Raw genomic sequence first — 21,459 nt, forward strand, 5'->3', positions numbered from 1 at the left:
ACAACTCTTCTTAGAAAAATGCATATAGAAATAGTTTTGTGTATGACTTAGAAGTATGGCTTCCCTTGTGGCTCAGCTGGCAAAGAATCGCCTGCAATGCAGGAGACCTGGGTTCGATCCCTGGGTTGGGAAGATCCCCTGAAGAAAGGAAAAGCTACCCACTCCAGTATTCTGGCCTGGAGAATTCCATGGACTCTATAGCCCATGGGGTGGCAGAGTCAGACACAACTGAGCGACTTTCATTTTCACTTCACTTTAGAAGTATGAATCCTCTGAAATTTATTTAGGTTATAAAGGAAAGTGACCAGAGTAAATATCATGTGACTCTAGGTCCATGAAAACTGAATGAGTCTAGGCAGAGTCTAGGAACTTACTGTAATCATTAATGGCTCATGGAATGAACTGAATTCAGCCAGCTCTCCTTAGAAGTTACTTCCCCAGATCCTAGTAAGTCATCTCTCTATTTTTCCTGGTCTGCATCAAACTCTTATTTTGTGAAACATAACAGTAAATCTGGGACTCGCAAGAAAACCCATGCTGGCTTCCCTGGTGGTCCAGTGGTTAAGAATCTGCCTTGCAATGCAAGGGACACCAGTTCGATCCCTGGTTTGGGAAGATATCACATGCCAGGGAACAAGTAAGCCCGTGCACAACTACTGAGCCAGTGCTCCAGAGCCCGTGAGCCACAACTACCAAGTCCACGCGCTGCAGCCACTGAAGCCCAAGTGCCTACAGCCTGTGTTCTGCAACAGAAACCACCTCAATTAGAAGCCCACACACAGCAATTAAAAGTAGTCCCCGCTTGCTGCAACTAGAGAAAGTCCAAGTATAGCAACAATGACCCACCACAGTCTAAAAAATAATAGTAATAAATAAATAAATCTTTAAAAAACTTGAAAGAAACCCCATGCTTGAAGTCAATAAAAAGAGTATTGTCACTCATTCCTATTGGACTTTGATGGTTTCTTCCCAATCATAGTGCTTTCTGGACACAATTGTAGTTGCCCCTATGACCCTTAGGTCTTTTCTTGATGTTTTCACACCGAGCCGGCATACCATAACTGCAGCTGGTTTCTCCTACTTCCTTCTCAATTCCAACATGGCTCCCTATTCTACTCCATCCTTTCAGGAACCTGTAACCTTTGACAGATATTCCTAAGCTCACCCTGGTGTCATCTGGAAGTCTTGTGGCATGCTCTCATTCTGTGATAATTGGATAATCTTGATTATCCCAATTTCTAATCAGCTACATAAACAGAATTAACACCAGGGTCACCAACGCCTAATTTCCTAAACACAGCACACAATTACTTCTTAGCTTTGCCCACACAGGGGCCAGCACATGTGTTTGTGCTGATTGTCTTATGTACTACTGAATAAGTATGTCTTTGTGTACACCTATGAATGTGGTTTGGTGGGTGTGGATATGAGTGTGGGTATGTAATCAGAACTCAGGTCTAGTCTTGAAGTCTGAATAATGAATGTATGGTATTTTACTTTAATTAGTCCCTGTGCATTGTTAGCCTCAGTTTTTGTCTGCCCTCAAATATGAGAGGAAGAATGAGTTCATTTCCTTGAAGTTTATTAACTGTTACTGAAGGCAGAGTAAATTCCATAAAAGAGCAGGTTCCATACAGAGCAGTGGAAGGGGAGCTCTGAGTTGGTAAGAAAAGGTGCTTGGAGTGGGGACTTCGAGTGAAAGGTGAAAAGAAAGATCTTTCCTTGCCTTTTCCCTCCATTCCCACAAGGATCCTGGATTTTCAGTGGGGGTATCCTGCTCAGCATTCCCTCTCCAAAATGGAACCAGAGAGGGGAAACTTGATACAAAGTAGAGGTGGAAACACCTCACAGCTCCTCTGTTTCTCCATCCAAGGGGATGCTAATATCCACATTGTAGTCTACAGGCTCCCCAGAGCTCAGCCAGGGAATAGGGGTTCGATTGAAAGAAGGCCTGTTGGAGAGGTTCTGGTTGTAGAGAACTAGGGGTTCGCTCAGTAAGGGCCCCAGGTCAAACTTGGGCATCTGGAAGGTCATGCGTTTGGAGGCCTTCTCATATCCACCATAAGGCATTGCTGTCCTGAAAAGGAGAAAAATGATTTCATTAAAAACCAGAACAAAAGAAAAAGAGTTTTTTTGTCAGTGAACTGTTACCCTGTTTGGAGGATGGAGAAGTCTGTGAATTCTAGTTTAAGATCATTTCTGCACTGCTTTTTCTTCTCCCTTAGTAATCCATTGTGCCTTCTGGTTTGCTTGTTTCCCCGAGGCTAATAAAGAGAAAAGTAGTCTAGAGGGTACTAAATAGTCTCATGGATAGCTGTGATCCAAACCAGTCACATTTCAGAGAAACTGACACCAAACACTACAGGCCCAAGGGTCTGAGATCACCTTAAATTGTAGAGACCTCCCTCAAAACCCCTACCCCACCTCCAGTGGATAATGTGTGCCCTAAATGAGAATAATTAACATTTCCTGGAAAATCCAGGCACCTCAGGACCAAAGGGCTTCCTTGGTAGCTCAGCTAGTAAAGAATCCACCTGCAATGCAGGAGACCCTGGTTTGATTCCTGGGTCGGGAAGATCCGCTGGAGAAGGGATAGGCTACCCACTCCAGTATTCCTGAGCTTCCCTGGTGGCTCAGCTGGTAAAGAATCTGCCTGCAATGCGAGAGACCTGGGTTTGATCCCTGAGTTGGGAAGATCCCCTGGGGAAGGGAATGGCTACTCACTCCAGTATTTTGGCCTAGAGAATTCCATGGACTGTATAATCCATGGGGTCGCAAAGAGTCAGACACAACTGAGCAACTTTCACTCACTCACTCACTTAGGACCAAAAGCAAAAGCATTTCTCTAGTGCTTCCCTGTCCTGTTTTCACACAGTCCAGAGAAGCTTAGCTCCAAAATGATAGATATTTGAGCCTATTTGAGCCTTATTAAAGTAGGGAATGGGGCTTCCCTGGTGACTCAGACCGTAAAGAATCTGCCTGCAGTGCAGGAGATCTGGGTTTGATCCCCAGGTGGGGAAGATTCCCTGGACCAGGTGGACTATGGAATGGCAACCCACTCCAGTATTCTTGCCTGGAGAATTCCACGGACAGAGGAGCATGGTGGGCTACAGTCCATGGAGTCACAAAGAGTCGGACACAACTAGGCAATTAACACTTTTACTTCACATTTTACTTCAAAGTAGGGAATTAAGAAACAGAATCTTCAATAATATTATAATAACTTTGTGTGGTACGTAATCTATAAAAATACTGTGTCACTGTTGTACACCTGAAAACAATATAATGTAAGTCAACTATACTTCAATGAAAAAAGAAAAGAGAAATAGAATTCTACTACAAGGACAGTAATGAAAATTATAACTTTGAATGAAGGGACCCCCCCCCCCCCAAGAGGCCTTTACATGTGTGTAATATATTATTCCCATTTCACAGTCAAGGCAACCAAGGTTCAGAAGTAGGGTTACTTTCCCACACTGCTGCTGCTGCTACTGCTAAGTCGCTTCAGTCGTGTCCGACTCTGTGCGACCCCACAGATGGCAGCCCACCAGGCTTCACTGTCCCTGGGATTCTCCAGGCAAGAACACTGGAGTAGGTTGCCATTTCCTTCTCCAATGCATGAAAGTGAAAAGTGAAAGTGAAGTCACTCAGTCGTGTCCAACTCTTCACGACCCCATGGACTGCAGCCTACCAGGCTCCTCCGTCCATGGGATTTTCCAGGCAAGAGTACTGGAGTGGGGTGCCATTGCCTTCTCCCACACAGCTAATAACAATGAGCCAAAATTCAGATCCTGCCTCCTAGCGAATTTTTCCTTCATCATACCATGCTGTTTCTCTGAGCTACAGTGAAAAGAGCAAGAGCCTTCAATTAGGGCCCCCATATTACTCCTACGCCTCCTCAGTCTCCTTCTGAAACATCTGAACCAAAGTCTCCATTCCAACTAAGGACATGTTGCCATACACTGGAATGCATCAGGTTCCTTTCTCATCCCCCTTACCTGTTGAAGGACTTATACTTAGGGAGTTCAGCTTTGGCCCCGTAGGCCAGCAGGTCGATGCCAAGTTCCACTTTCTGCTGGGGGTCAATCCCCATGGCTTTCTCCCATGGGGAAATATAGGTCTTAAACACAGTGATATGTTTTCCTTCTCCACCTGCCTGGTTGTCTGGCAGCCAAGGGAGAGAAATAATAGTCAAATGATAGCAGTTAGGAGGAAATGGAAATTAGTCTAGAGCTCTGTACTGGAAAAGTCGCTAGGGGCTGGGGACCAAAGGTAGAACATGCTAGTAATTGCTTATGGTTTGTGAAACCATGATAGCCTGGAGTCAGACATGTGATGAATGAGAGAAAGGTGACTGAGAGATAGGACTTCTGGGTGGAATAGACATGTCTCTGTATTCCTCTGGACCCAGAAGACCCATCAAGATATCTCAACAGGCCTTTCCTGCATCCAACACCCAGTCCAGGCCTCATTCCTAGGGATTTCTCTGCTTTAGGGACCAGACACTTGACTCTTGGGTGAGGATACTTGCCTGTTCCTGTCTCGCCAACCTCTGCTGTGCCAGCAGCACCTCCTCTGCCCGCGTGGCCCCCAGGACCACCTGCACCACCAGATCCAGGGCCAGAGCCAGACCCAGAGCCCGACCCAGAGCCCTGACGATGGTGTTGCTGGTCAGAGCCATACTGCCCGGCAGAGCCACTTCTTCCTGCCTGGCCTCCGCCACTGCTCTTGCTGTAGGAGAATCCCTGGCCAGCTGTCCCCAGCTGTCCCCCCACTGTGGGAATGAACTTCTGGAAGCGATCCTGAAAAAAGGACAGAGTGAGGGGAAGGTTAGCAATGGGCACAGGGAATACCATAGCAAGTATGAACTCATCAGAGTCAATGGCCAACTCAAAGACGCTGAATCCTCTGAGACTTCCCCATCCACTAAATGTTAGTGGATAAACCTGACTGAGAGAAATTAAACTCTCCTTAAGGGATACAACACCTTTGGCTCAGTTCTTCGAGTTACATCTAGGATAGAGGCAAGTTATTGTCCAAACTCCCCTTTCCCATCCTTACCAATGCAAAAAGGATCGAGACTTCTGTTCCACTAAAATTTGAGAGATTGGGTTTGGCATGGAGAACCCAGCCTTAATTTGAGGAACTAAGGAGATCTCTGCCTCTCTCCCACCATCTTGTCTAACAGATAAAAAATGTGTCTCTTCCTCTCCCTTCCTCCTTTCGGTGCATAGGGAACCAGGACTTCCTGACAGTGAAACTGTAGTGGGTAGGGGGAAGGGTGGCCCAAAGGGCAACACTGGATTCATCCCCAAAGCCTAAAAATAACCCTGCCAACTCCTTCAGGAGGCTCTCCTGGCCACCCACCACGCACACCCCCATGCTCCACCCAGTGTAACCAGACACAGGCAGGGAGGAGGGCTTTTGGCCTCCTAAAGTTAGATATGGCCGGCTCAGCAATTTTGTTCTGCTCATACATATGGGCCAATGGCAGACACTCCTGCCCCTGGCCCCATGTAGGCATCTATTTTCACTCTCCCCTGGCTGCTTGGGAAAGATGGAGGGGGAAGAAAGGAAATGGAGACGATCCCCTCCTCCTCAGCTGTAACATCTTGTGCCTGGCCCCTCTCCAATCCCTACTTCTCTTTGGAGAATGACCCTGACTAAGGGATGTTGGGCCTTAATGGATGGTTTCAGTCCCTGCATCTATGGCCCTTAGACTGACCCTTTAAATAAAAGAATGGCTCAAGAAGAGATGGCTATAAAAATTCACTTACCTCTTTCTAGGGTTGCCAGATTTTTGCACACACAAAAAAATCACAGGACACCAGTTAAATCTGAATTTCAGATACACAACAATAGTTTTTTAGTACAAATATGCCTACATATTGCATGGGACATATTTAGATATAAGAAAGTATCCATCATGTATCTGAAATTCAAATTTAACTGGGTATCCTGTATTTTCTAATTTAATTTTTAATGTCCCAAATATTTCATGTGACACACTTATACTAAAAAATTATTGTGTATCTGAAATTCAAATTTAAATATCTTCAATTTTTGTTTCTTTTTTGACTGTGCTGCATAGCTTGTGGGATCTTAATTCCCCAACCAGGAAGAGAATCCAGGCCCCTGGCAGTGAGAGCACCAAGTCCTAAGTACTGGACCATCAGGGAATTCCCTAAGTGCCTTCAATTAAGAAAAAAGAAAGTTACATCCAAAATATTGTGTGAAATATACTTTACAAAAAAACTATTTGTGTGTATCTCAACTTTATTTTTGTAATTGAAGTAGAGTTGATTTATGTATAGATTATATACCATTTAAAGGCATTATAAAATATTGGCTTTATTTCTGGTGCTGTAAATCTATCTCCATAGCTTGTTTAGTGTGTATCTCAAATTTAAAACATAGGACCGGGCATCCTGTGTTTTATCTGGCAATCCTATCTTAAATACTTAACCATACTGGGGAGGAATTTTCTCTCTGAAGGTGTGGTACTCCTCACCCTGCTTCACCAGCTCTAAGATACAAATTTAGTTTCGGGGTGGGTCGTAATTCACCCTGCATCTATTGGAGGCATGTTATATCCGAGGGGTTAATGAGTTTATAAATTTGCAGGGAGGGGAGGCTGATAATATTTTGGAAACTCTGGGCCTGCCAAGAAGCTGTCAGAAGAGGCACTAGGCTTTGAGAGCTGTAGAGTTCTGAACTCACCATTGAGCTGTCAGAGAAGACATCAGGGTGGTTTTCATAGATAAACTTGTCCACACGCAACTGCCTCAGTTTGAACATCTTGGAGCCCCGGTTAGTAAGCAGCGACAGCTCCTCCAACATCACATCCCTTGGGACACTGATCTTCTTGCCCAGGTTCAGGCCTGAGCTCTCTTGTCCACCTTTCAGGGAGGTGGGGAGGCAGAGACAAGGGAAAGAGGAAAGTGGGGTTTTCTAGTTCCAAATGCAGCTGCCATCCACAACTAAGTGTGTGTCCCAGTAGAGATCACTGAGGGAACCAGATGCTGTCTCTGATGTCTGGTTAAATTCTGTCTAGTCTATGAGGGATTTCGATTTCCTGGGTTTGGAGTTGGAGAGAATGCATGGGAAATGGGGTATAGAGGGGAAGACGGGGAATACTAAAGTGGGGTGGAGAGGGTACATGGCGTAACAGAGGTATGGGGTACAAGGCAAAAGAGTAAGAAACATCATAGGTGGAGAACATTGGGGAAGCCTTAGTGTGGGGGGAAGCCCAAAGGCCACCTCTAAATATAGACTCCTGTCTCAACTTCTTTCCCTTCTCTTCCTCTCATAAACTCTGGCTGCAAACAGCCTCTCGGTATTAGGAGAGCTCGTCTACCCCCAGGAAAAATGTTCAAGGAATTTTCCGTTTTAAGTGCTCAAAGCTCCTTAGTTCTGGGGAAAGAAGTAAGGAAATTAAGCACTTATTGAGACCTTACTCTGTGCCAGTCTGCATCATATATGTTTTCTCCTCAAACACACCTCATTGACCTGTGGGTCCTGTTGTCTTGGACCTGTGCTGGGTAACATGGCAGGGATAGTACTGTCTCAGATTACAAGGTGAAAAGGGTGGAAGGGGGAGTAGTCAGTGTTAAATTCTTTCTTGTTCTTTCTTCCCCACCCCCACCCCTGTAAACCCCACCACCACCCCAAATTCCTCTTGTCTCTTCATGTCTCTTCACCTTAAGACATATACAACCTTATGATATTTCTGGAACTCTTGGGCCAGAGATACTCTTACTAAGAAGTCCCATACTAGGTAGGTGCGAACATGCCATACCTCCAGTGAGTTCCATGATCAGCTTGCTCGATTTCCTCTTCTTATTGGGGGCTGGGGTCCCTGAGAGTGGCATTGTGGAGGTGGTTGGAGCCTGAACAGGGTGGGAAGGGGAAGCTGAAGGATGGACAGGGTCTACAGTGAGTGTCTCCAGTAAGGTACTGCTTAAGAACTTCAGGAAAAACATTTCATTAGATTTTTCAGAGAAAAAGCCTTCCTTGGTTGCTCAGACAGTAAACAGTCTGCCTGCTATGCAGGAGACCTGGGTTTGATCCCTGGGTCAGGAAGATCCCCTGGAGAAAGAAATGGCAACCCACTCCAGTATTCTTGCCTGGAAAATCACATGGACCATGGACGGAGGAGCCTGGCGTGCAACACCCCATGGAGTCACAAAGAGTCTGACACGACCGAGCAACTCACACACACACACAAAAGATGAAAACCCATTGCTTTATGGCTTCTCTTCTTAGGAAGCAGAGCAGAAAGTATAGGTGTACCCCCTGTTCTTACCTCCTACCAACCTCTCTGTTCAGCTGTTTTACACAGAGATGGTGCAGGGTTTAGGAACACAACATTATGTTGGGAATAAAACAAATTACAGGTAGGGCAATGCACCCACATTTCATTGGTTTGGCATGATATGAAGTTTTTATTTGCATGGGGCTCTCAGTTTGGGGCTGTCATTCCAAGTTCTAGTCTCTTAGTTTTCCCCAAGCCCCAAGGCAGGGGTGAGGAGGTGGGGGTGGAGCAGAAAAAATGTTCTGCCAGCATTGAGGAGAACCAGCCAAAAACATTCTCCATAGGATGAAGAGGTTATTGCCCCTCCCTTGGGCCAGCTGGATCGTGGCCTGGGAGGTCACAGCACTGCTCCTGCTCTCTCAGTCACTCCCCTCCCCAGCCCTGACTGGACCCTAGAACCAGAGTGCAGAGGGAGGTCAGGGGACATTTGAACCTCGATGCATATCAATTCAGCAATATCACAGCAGCAGAAAATTCAGGGAGGACAGAAACATAATCATAGGACCTGGCAGTGGATAGGGACAAGCTGGAAAAATATACAAATTCCAGCCCCTCCTTCACAGAAGCTGGGTCTCAGCAAAATGCTGTCTTCTGCTGAGTCCTGTCTCACAACACACCTGCAATCCTACTCGCTTAGTGGGGTCTGCTGCAGCTGGAGCCCAGGAACTGCTAAATGGACTTTCCCTGTACTCCTCTCAGCCCCAACCAGGTTCTTATTTTCCACCCAGCCTCTCAGTCTCCACCTCTCTGCCCATTTCTTCAGTGCCTCCCCCAACATCTCAGTCCCCCGACCCTCTGGAGTCCTTCTCCCTCCAACTCTCTGTGGCTCCCCTCAACTGGACAACTAGGGAATGAGTATAGATGGAGGAGGTGGGCAGCTCCCCTGGGATCAAGGGTCACTATTAAAGACACAGACACAGACATGAACAGAAGGCGCTCCAGCCCCTTGGGCCATCAGCTGGAGACTTACCGGCTGTTCAGGCGGTGGTCAGCTCTCCCTGGGGTCCAGCAGCTCTGGAGGACTGAGCTGCTGTGACTAGAGAACCCGAGCTAGGCAGGCGTGGGGGCAGCACTGGCAGTGGGGGAGGGAGCGTGGTTATTAATAGAGATGATGAGCGCAAGCAGCTCAAATGGCACAGGGGGTACTGAGACCCTGGAACCAAGATCCCGCCCTCCTTGCCCAGAGGCTCGGGAAGCATAGGAAAAGCCTTTGGAATTCTCCCACTAAGCTGTCTGAGCCAAGGATCACTCTGCCCAGGGACTCCCCTTCCTTGGCACCTAGAGGCTCAGATCCAGAGAAGCACTCAGGGAGAAACTGAAAACTGAGAAGGAGAGAGGAAGCAGGCAGCAAGTGGTGGATAGGAATTCGGAGTAGGAGAGTGAGAACCAGGAGAACGTGTCTGGAGAGCCATGCAGAGCCAATGTAGGCCGGGGCTGGAGGGACACGTGGGTGCATTTTGGGGCTGGGGAGGCTTAAGATGCTATGTCTGGAGAAGGGAATTTCTGTTCGAAATGTAAGCGCCCTTTGAAAGTTCCTGGAAAAGCGGGTCTTTCTGCTGCGAGGGCCAGATCTTAGCAGGATAAGGGACCAAATTAACCAAATCCTGTGCTTAGGCTGTCAGGGATGATGTGGGGCAAAACTTGAGCCAGTTTCCTCATTTTTACCATTTGCTGTTGGGGTGCTCAGCTCAGCCTACTCAGAGGACAGATGTCACTTCTCCCTGGATAGATATGCTTCTTCCTGAGAAGGACATGGAGGCTTCTGACCTGCCAGGGCTTTACTCTCTGAGGTTCCTACTTAGAATTTTCTCATGGGATCTGGACTATCCCATTCACACTGGTCTAGAGAAGCCTCTGGGCTGGGGCACAAGCTTGAGAGCACCCTGGAGGGAAGTCTGTCACTTGCCTGAGCCCTTTCTCAGTAGCTGCAAGAACATTCTGGATCCTCCTGTCTTCTGCTCAGGTTTTGCAACCAGCTGCTTCACCTCTGCTGTAGCCACCACCATGCTGTAGCCGCCTTAGGAAGTGGCTTCTATAGCTCCCAGAATACCATTTTGTCCTTCTGTGAGCTAGCCACTTTTCCTGACCACGTCCTTTTCCCATCCTGAACTTTATAGGTTCACGTTAGGGGCCAAAAGTTCTCCCTGCTCCCCTCTACTTGGCCTCTGACCAAACCCGTTTAGCCTCCAGATACCTCATCTTTTGTCCTTTTCCTCTGTTCTCTCCTAACCCAAAAAAGCAGTTAGACGAAAAAACATAAGTAGCAAAATGTGATTTTGTCATCATAACCATGCTCCCCTAAAAACCCACAAAAACCAACCAAAATTTTGGTCGTCTATGATTGAGTACCTAAAACTACTATGTGAATGAAGACAGAATATGTATTGTAGGCTTTCTGAGCCCTTCCTTTGGAATTCTGTGTGTGTGCATGCGTGCATGTTCAGTCCCTTCAATCGTGTGCGACTCTTTGCAACCCCATGCACTGTACCCCTCCAGGATCTTCTGTCCATGGGATTTTCCCAGCAAGAGTATTGAAGTGGGTCGTCATGCCCTCCTCCAGCAGAATTTTCTGAGGCTGCTTACTGGTGACAGGATCAGGGTCGTAGGCCTGGTTATTGGCACAAATCTGCCCCCTGCTGGTAAAACTGGGATAATAGAACTTCCTTTCTCAAAAGTCTAAGTCTAGCCTGCTTTCCGGAGAAGGCAATGGCACCCCACTCCAGTACTCTTGCCTGGAGAATCCCATGGACGGAGGAGCCTGGTGGGCTGCAGTCCATGGGGTCGCTAGGAGTCAGACACGACTGAGAGACTTCACTTTCACTTTTCACTTTCATGCATTGGAGAAAGAAATGGCAACCCACTCCAGTGTTCTTGCCTGGAGAATCCTAGGGACGGGGGAGCCTGGTGGGCTGCCGTCTATGGGGTCGCACAGAGTCGGACACGACTGAAGTGACTTAGCAGCTTAGCAGCCTGCTTTCCAGTCAGTGCCTTCTCTTTTATTAGTCTCAATCCAGGCTGATCTGCCTTCTCTCTCCCTCTTCCTTCTCTCACCCCACCTTCACCTTCAGCCACTGCCTTCCCTTCATTTCCTCCAGGCAGTTGGAAAATGTTGATGGCAAAAGGGTTAGAGGGCCTTTTCAAATTGTCTTGGTTCTGTAAGCTGAGGCCTCATCTGAGAAGTATGGAGCAGGGGACGGAGAAGGGGAGAATCTAGACAGAGGGAACCGAATGGAGGTGGCTATATGGGGGCAGGACAAAATTGGTAGAGAAGAGCAAAATGCCTGGGGGTGAAGGGCAAAACAGTAAAAAATAGGAGGGCAGGAGCTGAGAAAAAGATCAGGGATCAGGAAACTGAATTAGATAAGATGAAGGGGAGACCTGGATTTAGGCAAGAAACTAGACAAGATGACAACAGAAGATATAAGCATAAGTTTATTCTTGTGCACAAACCAAAGCACTGTGGTTCACACTCAATATGCAAAGGAAATGATCAGTTTCCAGGTCAAGCAGTAAAAGTGACTGGTGGTCATGGTGAGAGGGGAGTCCATATCTCTCTAAGACAGAGATCAGGACCTCAAGCTGGAAAGGAATAAGAGCTAGGATTTGAGGGATGGGATAGCACTAAAAAGAGGTTTTGGCTCTGGGTGTTTCCTTACCCTTTCCCAGGTAGTTATGACAAGCTGCAGAAGACAGAGGAACAGATTCACAGGAGGGAACACAGATATACCTGTTTTTTCAACACTCAGCACACATTCTCGCATCCCTCTACCATCATCCCCCTTCTCTCTAACAAATACATACTTCTTCCTCATATTTTCTCCCAGTCCCCCTTTTGTACATGACTGGATTCTTATTATCCAATTTTACTCCACCAACACTGCACTCACCCTAACCATGCTCCTCTCTAAGGCTCAATCCATTTCATTCATTTCTGTCCTGCTTCTGGCTTCTACCTTACTTGCCACATTAAGGTTCTTTTCCCCTTTCTTTCTGTCTTAGGTTCATGAGGCCATGAAGCCAATGATTTGGTCATTCTCAGAGGACATTTTCTTTCTTCCATTTCCTGGATGCTTTGTTGCTCAGCATGGGCCTCTCAAGTTGTTAGCTTTCTGAAATTCTGAGGAACAGAATTCTTAGTTCTATTCCTGGTCTAACTGATGTAACTCAACCCATACAAATTGCCCTGGTCCTTTGTGTCTCCTCACACTCTGTGAATTTCACAAGACGCTCTACATTTGCTGTAGATGATGATATTTAACTCTAGTCAACCTCTTTCTCCCCTCCAGACATTCTATGTGAGGACAGCTGACTCTTCCTTCATCAGTGCAAAGGTGAGACCCAGATTGGGTCTTTATTTAGACCTCTCCTGTTACTCTTGCCTCAGACAGAAGAGCACATCTGTGTTCATGCACACACTTGCACATACACACATTCACAGACATACACATGCCTAGGAATATACCAGCCAAGCTGGGAAAGAAGAGTGAGGAACAGCGAGTAACTTAATGCAAATAGGGGTCAGTTCAGTCCCTTTGCTGCCTGTCTGGTGGTGAGCTTCTCTCCTGAGGTCTTAGTAGTAACTTCCCTGTGTGTTTCTCATTGAATGTTAAAACAAGGCCCACAGAAAAAGGCACAAATGTAAAGAAATAGGACCAGCACAGGAGTGTAGGTAAAGAGACCTAAAGACAGAGATCCAGGCAAGAAACTACAAAGAGAAGCACAGACACCAAAGCAGAGAGAGTAGGTTGGAAAGCAGCAGGGAGGTTGGGAGCCAGGAGGAAGCTGGGGAACAGGACACCAACTACAAAACTATCTCTGGCAGGGGGAAATTTAGTCTGCTTGGGGTGGGGGGGCAGGGCAGGGAGAGCGTTGGGAAGGAGAAGCAATTTTAGGAACTGGATGTTCCACCTCCCCTTGGTCCTGGGAGCTGTGCCCTTTTCAGTGGTGGCCCGCCCCAGGCCTCCACACATGAGCCTGCCATCCTGTTCTGGTAGCTGAGAACCGGGGCCTGGCTACTTGGAAGCCACAGGAGCTGGGGGAGGTCCCAAGACCCCTGGGAGACTCTGGAGGAGGGGGTGGGCTAAGGACAGGGGCTGAGGCTAGCTCTGTCCTCCAGATGGGCTCATCCAATGTAGTGGCTGCTCTGGGGGCAAGCACAGTGGGGGCCAGGGGTTCCGCAGTGGGCTGGGGCGCTGGAGTTGAAAACCGGCGGATCTCCTGGACTCTGGCGGTTTTGGGAGGCCCTGAGGAGGTGGGTCCAGGAGTCGGGGGAACCTCATCAAAACAGAACATGGCAGTTTTAAGCTGGTAGGGCTGGTGCCGCATGAAATCCAGAGCCTTGATACCCTGTTTAGTGGCTGCCCGAGGCCCTTGGGATTGGGTCTTACTAGGGAGAGTTCGGGCAGCTTGGGGGAAAAAGGGTGAGAGCAGTGGGTTGTAAGCAATAGGAGGTGGAGCACGTATATTGGGTGAATATTTCCAGGAAGAGGGCAGTGAGGGGGTGGGAGAAGGGCTTCTGGGCCGAGGGCCAAGGCCAGGACCAGGTGGAGCTTCCACCACATACCTGTCCGCTCGGCTCTGACGTTTGGCAAACAGCTCCCCTCCCCTCCCCTGAAGCCTTGGTGTTTCAGGGATTCCAGCCGAAGGGGCGGCCCCGTTCACTAACCCATCGAGGAACCCTCGAGAAGGGGGCTTAGGAGCCACTGGGGGTGGAGTCTTAGGAGTCGTAGGGGGTGGGGTCTTGGGAGCCATTGGAGGCGGGGTTTTAGCTGTCACGTGAGGCAACGTCTTGTAACTCCTGCCCCCTGGTGGCTGCATGAAATTGCAGGCTTCAGCCCCGAGACTCAGAGCATCCTCCTCGGCACCAGATTCCGCACCCCCAGCCCGGGGTTTTTCATCCAGGTTTTGCACCAACGATAGCAGCTCGGGGTTGGGCGAGTTCTTCGTCTCCTCTTTTCCTGACCGGAACATCTGCTTTCGGGTTCCCCGACGCCGGGCCTCCTGGAGGATGCCCGTGCGAGCAGCGGGCACGGAGATGCGTTGCTCCCGAGCGCTGGGGGGCTCAGGGGCCGCGGAGCTAGGGGCAGGCGCTTCTGGGCGCGCAGCAGGTCGCAGAGGCGACGACAGGAAGATAGAAGCGGTGGAGGTCATGGCAGCTCCGCTAGCTGGGGCGGGGGCCTCTGGGGCTCCGCCTGGTGTAACAGGACGGTTAGGGGCTGGGATGTATAGGGAGCTGGTGGCCGTCACGGGGCCGGAGGGGCGTGGGGTGCTGGGGGAAGCGGGGACTGGCACGTGGCTGGGAACCCCTGAAGTGAGGCTGGGCACAGGAGTGGTACCCTGCGGAGGAGACAGGAAAGGCGGTGGGGCGGAGCTGAGGCCTCCCAGGCTCTCATTTGCCCTCTTGGGAGCTAGAGGCCGGAAAATAACTGAGGTGGTGCCTGACCGCTGCCCTTGTAAGCCGGGAGTAAAGGGCCTAGCTGAACGGTTAAATATGCTTGGAGCTGAGGTAGAGGTTCCACAGCCAGGGAGGAAAGGTCTGGGGCTGGCCACAGGGGCTGGCGAAGGGCTGGATGGGAGCAGAGCCGCCTCTGGCGGAGCGCTTTGTGGCCGAGGTGGAGACTGCAGGCCCTGCCCGATGAGCGTGGCCACTGGACCTTCCTGGGCCGGCTGCTGGGTGATGGAGGCTGCGCGCTGGCGCTGCTGTTCAAAGAGTTGGGCCCCTCGCCCGGAGGCCTCACTCAGCCCCCGGCCCTCTGCTGTGCCTGAGCTCGGCCTGGCTAGCTCCATGTCCAGGTAGGGGCTGTCCCAGTCTGACTGGTTGGTGAGGCTGCGGGCGTCGGAGAAAGCCTCTTCGTCCAGCTCGGACTCACTAGTTGGAGGCAAGCCGTCCTCCTCCTCAGCCCCGGTCCCCGCGGCAGCCCCAAAGCTCACTAGGGTGTACTTCTTGGCTCTCTGCCGACGTTTCTTAAACATCAGTACCCCCTTGGAGTGGGGATTGGGGGCTGCAGTGAGCAGGGCTGCAATCGTCCGGCATTTGGTCTTGGCCTCCTTCACACTCCTCTCTTGGAGGCTCTCTGCCCTTTGTAGCTCTGAGGAGAGGAGAAGGCGGGTGGTCAGTATGCATCTGTGAGCCCCAAGGCTCTCCCCCTCCTCCCAGTTCCTTTAGGCCTCTACCTCTGGCCTTTTCACTGGCCTAACCCACAAGGGCTCTCCTACCTGCGGCAGAGTCCTCTGACTTGGGGCAGAGTGGAGGTGAAAGGTGAAACCAAGGACAATAGAAGGGAAGGCAGAGCCTAGTTGGCTGCCCTGACACCACTCTGACCACACAGCTCTCCTCCCTCTACTCTGCTCCTGTCTTTCTGGAAATCACTTTTACTCACACCACACGCTTGTCCCCCCTCTCGCCTCCATTTCTGGCTGGCAATGTGAGGGAGGGGGATGGGGGGGTCACTTCGCATGGTAGGCAAGGACATGAAGCAGGTCCTAGGGTAAGAAAAGATGAGAAGGGACACTTCTCCCACCAGAGACCACGTTAGAGGGCTTCTCGGAAAGTTTGGGACTTCCCCTTTTCCTACCCCTTACCCTATACTAAGGATAAAAGGATCCTTAGCAGTGGGAATCTTCATTCATAATTTCACTACCATCACGTAAGCCACATCATATACATTCACAGAAATAACTCCCACACATCATTTCAACAAGAATATGGCTCTAGGGAAAGGCACCTATGAGCTTATGTTCTCAGATGTATTTTTCTCCCTCATTCCTATATACTCTAGCTTATATACACCCCAATTAATAGACACGTGTAAATCCATGTGTCCACACAAAAACGTAACATGCATAGCCCAGGTAGCTCTTCTTCCCAGAATTCCCCTAGCCAAGACACTGTTACTAACAGTTGGGACAAAATTTCATGCCTTCTAACCTCCAAGGCACTCCTTTGTGCCTTAAACCCCTGCTACTCACAGCTAGGGATGGCCTCAGATCCGAGATGCAGGAAAAGCCAGAGTGTTGCTCTCCAAGGCAAGCTTCCAAATCTTTAGGATATCTCAAGGTCACCAGTTGATACAGTCTCCTTTCCCCCAAGCTGAGAGTAGGAGTGGGGTGGGCTTCTTTTAGAGTCAAAGCTGCCCCCTATATTTCAAACCTTCTAGGTAGAGTGCTCAGGCACCACCACCAGGCAGGCACAAAAGGACTGTATGCTAAGGGGGAGCCAGGACAGGGCCTCCCAGGCCATGTGGGGCCTGGGAGGTGGGGCCAGGAAACGGGAGAGGCTGCCCTGCTGCTAGGACCCTGACTTGGACACAGTTACTCTCTAATCCATGATCTCTCATTCCTCCTGAAAAATTCTTGAAATTCCACCTACTTTCCACTCAAGATATCAAGCTCCTTTCTAATTTGGGCGGTCATTCCACCCATTCCAACATTTGTACCACACAATAGTACTAGAGATAGGCACTGGAGTCATAGCTTAGTTCAGATTTTGGTTCCTGGGAAAGTTACTTCATCTCAATGAAGTTCAGTTTCCTCATCTGTAAATGAGACTAACGGCTACCTCACAGAGTTGCTATGAGGATTCAGTGAGATAATGTAGGTCAGTTTAGCATTTAACCTAAGGTCCACTATGAGTAATCATTACTATCAAAGCTTTCTTGATACTAGCTGCACACAAATGTCTTGTTCACTCATATCTTCTCCCAGAGACTCCTACACACATGCTTCCATATATTCATAGAGTACTCACACTTCTCTCTCTCACACACACCCTCTCTCCATGAGTTTTCCACAGTTCATGTTGTCACAAACCCCTGTGACATGTGGCCATAGCATTAGCCCATCCTGAGAAAAGGGCAGTGAAACTCCTGAGAAAAGAAGGAATAGGAAGGCAACAAGGAGAAGGGGGTAAGGGGGTAAGATCTTTCCCAAAGACCTCCCTTCCTATAGTGTTGATATAGTCCCCTTCATTCTAGATTCCAGAACTCTCTTGGCTATGGGAGGGTAGTACCTGCATAGAATGGGTCCTGGAGCTCAGGAACTGGGTTTGGGGCTTTGTCGCAGCTGGCTTGGCTGAGGGGCTCTTGGCTGATGGGCTCAAAAGTCTCCATGCCGAGAAAGGCAGTGTTGGCTGGAGCAGGACCAGCTTGAGCCACCCCCCACGCCTTTTAAAGCCCCTTTGTCTTGGCCCCTGAGCTGGCAGCTGAATGAGCTCACTGTGCTATTTTTGGAGCCTGGCCCCTTCCCTGCTCTCAGCTGCCCCACAAGCCCCGGTGTGATGGACATGGGCACCTGCCTACCCCTCCCCCCCAACTCCAGTGCACTGAACAATGAGGTCTGCTTGGCTAAAAATATCCCTGAGCCACTAACTACAGTCTCATCCAGCATGATGGGGAAGGGAGAGGGTGCTAAAAGGAGAATTGGGGTTAAGCATGGGATCCTAAGTGTATATCTGGAATTTCTTTGTGGGACATGGGATACTCTCAGGAATGTCAGAGGGTGAACTGTCACGTCCTTAGCCTCTATTCCAGACTCAGAGGCACAAAATTCTATTGATCAGGAATCAGAGTGGTGGGGGAGAGGAGCGAGAGATGAAAACTAGAGGGGTAATCCTGAGATTTCCAAGGTGATGAGGAAGGAGTCCTGTGGGAGGTGTAAGACAGGGAGAAACTTCACTCTTAAACCTTGTACTGTAGCTCACATCAAAAATAGTAGAGAGCCTGAGATAAGTGGAATAGGCTTTTTCTGCCCAGGCCTACATTATCGCCTGAGATAAGAAGCCAAAGATCTCTCCCTCCACCACTTCCTAGGGATCTCATGACTATTCCATAGCCTCCCAGTCCCCAGGAATCTTCATGGGATTAGAAATGCCAAAGGCAGCTCTGATGTTATGCCTGTAGTAACACTGAGGAGTCCCTATGTCCCTGTCCTGCTTCTAAATACTCCCTGCCCCATGTCTGTGCTCCCCTCATCCATCTGACATCTAGCAATGTCACAACAATAGGCAAACTCTTCATCAGTTCATGTCCCTTTCCAACTTCCCTACTTAGGCCATTCCTGGGTTAGGTTGAAGGAACCCCCTGTATCTTTTTATCCCACTGGTTCAAACAGCAAAAATAATGGGGATCGTGAGACTAATTATTTTCCCCTCCTTTTCTCCACCTATTCCCAAGACTGTATTCAAGGGAAGCATAAGGTAGATATTGATAGAATGTATGGTTAAGGCAGGTTAGATTTAGGACTCAAACTGAAGTATCCTGAATAATGAAAAGGAGTTCATGCACTCACTGGCTTGTTTGGCCTTCTGGGTATAGGTGGTGGTAAGATCTTCTGCCACTGGGTGAGGAACAGGCCCCACCATAGGGATGAGATGAGGGCCAGGCCGGAGAGGGCCATGGGGCAACAGCAGGGCCTCGGCAGGGGGTGGCTGAAGAGTTGTCCCATCCTCCCAAGATGGGGAGCTCACACGACTGTCACCCTGGCTGGGAGGGCCAAGGACAGCAGGTGCCGGCTCTGCAGGGCTGTCAGACAGGTAGACCTCATCCGGTGGGGCTCCTGGAGGGGTGGGCCTTGTGGGGCCTCGGCGGCGGGGTCGGCGCGGCTTTTCCTGGGTGGCTGGGCCATCAGCATCACTGTCTGTCTCTCCATAGTAAGCCTCACTGTCAGGGGGCGAGAGGAGGCTCCCGGGCTGGAGAGGCTGGGGAACTGGAGCTCCTGGGGGCTCAGGACTCAGTGGAGACAAGGGTGACCGTGCCTGAAGCTCACCCGGGGATGGAGATCGCACAGGTCCCTCGTCCTCTACCCTGGATAGGAAAGATGACAGAACTTGAGAAATGAGCTGGATGACAGATAGCTAGAGAGATCTGGAGGAGATGGGAGAAGGCTGTATGGGGAGAGAGGGGACTGGCATTTGGGTGAAATGGATGGGCTGGATAGAGTAGAGATTTGAAGATGAACTGAGAGGCAAATCTGCTTGGCAGGCTTTGAGTGGAAATGGGCTTAAAGAAAGATATGATGATGAAGAGATAGGCAAGGGGTCTAAAACAGGCCCACATACCCACATTCAAGTGCTCTGAGAGGCATACACAAACATCCATGCTCCAGCAAAATACACAAGCAGAAATAGGTACCTGTTAGTAGCTGAAGTCAGGTCAGTGAGACATAGAGCTGAGACAGGCAACAGAAGCCCTGGACTAGGGGGGCTGGGGATAGGCTGGGGTGGAGGAATCCATACCTCCGCACAGTGAGAACAAGCTGATTCCCTGAGGCATCGATAAGGCCCATGGCACTGGCATGAGAGAGGCTGGTGCAGGAGACCCCATTGATGGCCAAAAGCTGATCCCTCTCTCGGAGTCCTGCTCTGCCCGCCTGGCTCCGTCTTCGGATCTGAGAAGGTGTTGGAGGAGAGACTGTAGGTGAGGGAGGGCTCCAAGGGGGAATAGAATGAAAGGAGTTAGGACAGGAAGGAACCATGTATGGAGGGGATTTTATTGGGTTAGCCAAAAAGTTTGTTCAGGCTTTTCCCTACTATCTTACTGAAAAATCCAAATGAACTTTTTGGCCAACCCATTACTTTAGAGGATAATAAAGGGTGGAGAGGGGCAAGGGGTGGCAGTTAAGGGGGTCGATCTAGAGGGAAGACGGTGCTAACTGGAGAAAATAACATCGTATGAAGGGAGGTAGGGTAATCGCTAAATCAAAGAGGTTGGGGGAAAATGCCTGGGAAAGACATACTGGAAATGGCGGTTGTCGCCTCAAGGCTTTCCTCCAAAGGAAATATCTATACTAGCCAATATTCTTTGTCTTCTAGTCCTTGGAATCCTAGGCACCGTTATCTATACAGTCAAGATTTTAGAACAGTATTCCAGACTGGAGGGAGTCCAGCAGATTCTGAGATTGTGATTGTGTGTGTGTCATGTGTGCACACACACACATATGTTAAAGTAATAATAGTAGTAGTGACTATCATTTACTGAGTGCTTACTAAATGTTAGGCACAGTGCCAAGCACTCGACATGTTTTATTGAATTTAATCCTTCAGAACTTAGTATCCATGGAGTAGGTACTATTATTACCTACATTTTACAGTTGAGAAAAATAAGCTTGTGCTATGAAACCAAAATGGTAACAACTTCATCTGACAGGTCAGATCTTGCCATAACCCTCCTAGTACCTAAAATAAATCTTGCCTAGTGAGAGAAGGGATCTGGCATAGGGAAAGAGGACTGAAGGCAGGGGCAGGGCTGGGCTGAGCTGGATGAGACAGCTTCAGCTCATCACACACCAATTTAGTTAGAAATGAGAACCTTCCCTACATTCCTAGAGTTTAGAGTAGAGAGGCACAGACCCAGGAGATTGGAGGGCCAGCTCTGGGCCTCTGCTCCTACGGTGCCACAGGGAACCGAGCCAGAGGCTTTCTTTTTCTCTGCTCCCAGAAACCAGGTATTCCCTTTTCTATAGCCCCCCACAAGAAGCCACTGCTCAGATACTATTCCCGCCACCCCGTCAGATTTGAGCATGCTCCCTCGACCACCTGCCCACTCCCACTCCACTTCTTCACAGCCTCCCACTTCTCCCCTATAGGCCATCATGTGACTTTTCCCAAGTTCCCTTGGGTTCCCCTTTCCCTGAAACCTCAATATAGGCTCCCTTACCTTGGACACCTGTAAAGGTTTCCTCTGCTCGGCCCCCCCCTGAAGTCGGAAGCCCCAGGGGGCTCCCCCTGACAGTGTGACCAGCACCTCCTCCTCAGCACCCATCGCTCAGCTTGGCCTATGGCCCTCGGAGTTTGGACAGCGTCCCAAGGAGAGAAGTCGAGGCACTGGTACCCCGTCCGGCCTGTCTGGCTGTCCTGCTTCTGCTGCCCTAGGCCTTCCCCCCCACACCACACACCACAGGCAGGCAGCCTGGCCCTGAGATCAGTACAGTCCACACACGTGTCCTGTCAATCGGAGCTGCGCCCAAAATAGTTACCGGCTGTACTCCCCTTCCTCCCCCAGCTGTGTTACTCCCAGAGCTAATTATAGTGAAAATTTCTGCCCTCCCCGTCCCCCATTCTTCTTCATGGACTTTTTATTCAGGACTCAGAGTACTAGCTCTGTGGGCTCTATCACTAATGAACATCCTTTCAGGGATGGTGCCTTCCCTGA

At 49.5% G+C, this 21,459-nt stretch overlaps 2 protein-coding genes across 5 annotated transcripts; both read right to left on the reverse strand.

Annotated features, from left to right (window-relative positions):
* Positions 1-1,565: 1,565 nt before the first annotated feature.
* On the reverse strand, positions 1,566-7,912 carry MYOZ1 (myozenin 1). Its single transcript, XM_025284761.2, has 5 exons — positions 7,799-7,912; positions 6,721-6,899; positions 4,532-4,802; positions 3,999-4,164; positions 1,566-2,077 (listed from the first exon to the last, which is right to left on the reverse strand). Exons 1-5 carry the CDS (start codon positions 7,869-7,871, stop codon positions 1,846-1,848), a joined length of 921 nt encoding a protein of 306 aa, XP_025140546.1. The 5' UTR covers positions 7,872-7,912; the 3' UTR covers positions 1,566-1,845.
* On the reverse strand, positions 7,797-21,262 carry SYNPO2L (synaptopodin 2 like). Of its 4 annotated transcripts, none has more exons than XM_044942262.2 (6): positions 20,965-21,262; positions 19,545-19,696; positions 18,599-19,113; positions 13,878-15,402; positions 9,285-9,386; positions 7,855-7,889 (listed from the first exon to the last, which is right to left on the reverse strand). In XM_044942262.2, the coding sequence occupies exons 1-5, from the start codon at positions 21,067-21,069 to the stop codon at positions 9,365-9,367; spliced, it is 2,319 nt and encodes a 772-aa protein (XP_044798197.2). In that variant the 5' UTR covers positions 21,070-21,262; the 3' UTR covers positions 7,855-7,889; positions 9,285-9,364. The 4 variants fall into 4 exon arrangements, with proteins under 4 accessions (XP_006052726.4, XP_044798197.2, XP_044798196.2 ...); XM_044942261.2 differs by having other exon boundaries at positions 7,878-7,912; positions 20,965-21,260; XM_006052664.4 differs by lacking the exon at positions 9,285-9,386 and having other exon boundaries at positions 7,797-7,912; positions 20,965-21,251.
* Positions 21,263-21,459: the final 197 nt, after the last annotated feature.

This window comes from Bubalus bubalis, chromosome 4 (assembly GCF_019923935.1).
Source record: "Bubalus bubalis isolate 160015118507 breed Murrah chromosome 4, NDDB_SH_1, whole genome shotgun sequence".
In the NCBI taxonomy this organism is placed as follows: Eukaryota; Metazoa; Chordata; class Mammalia; order Artiodactyla; family Bovidae; genus Bubalus; species Bubalus bubalis.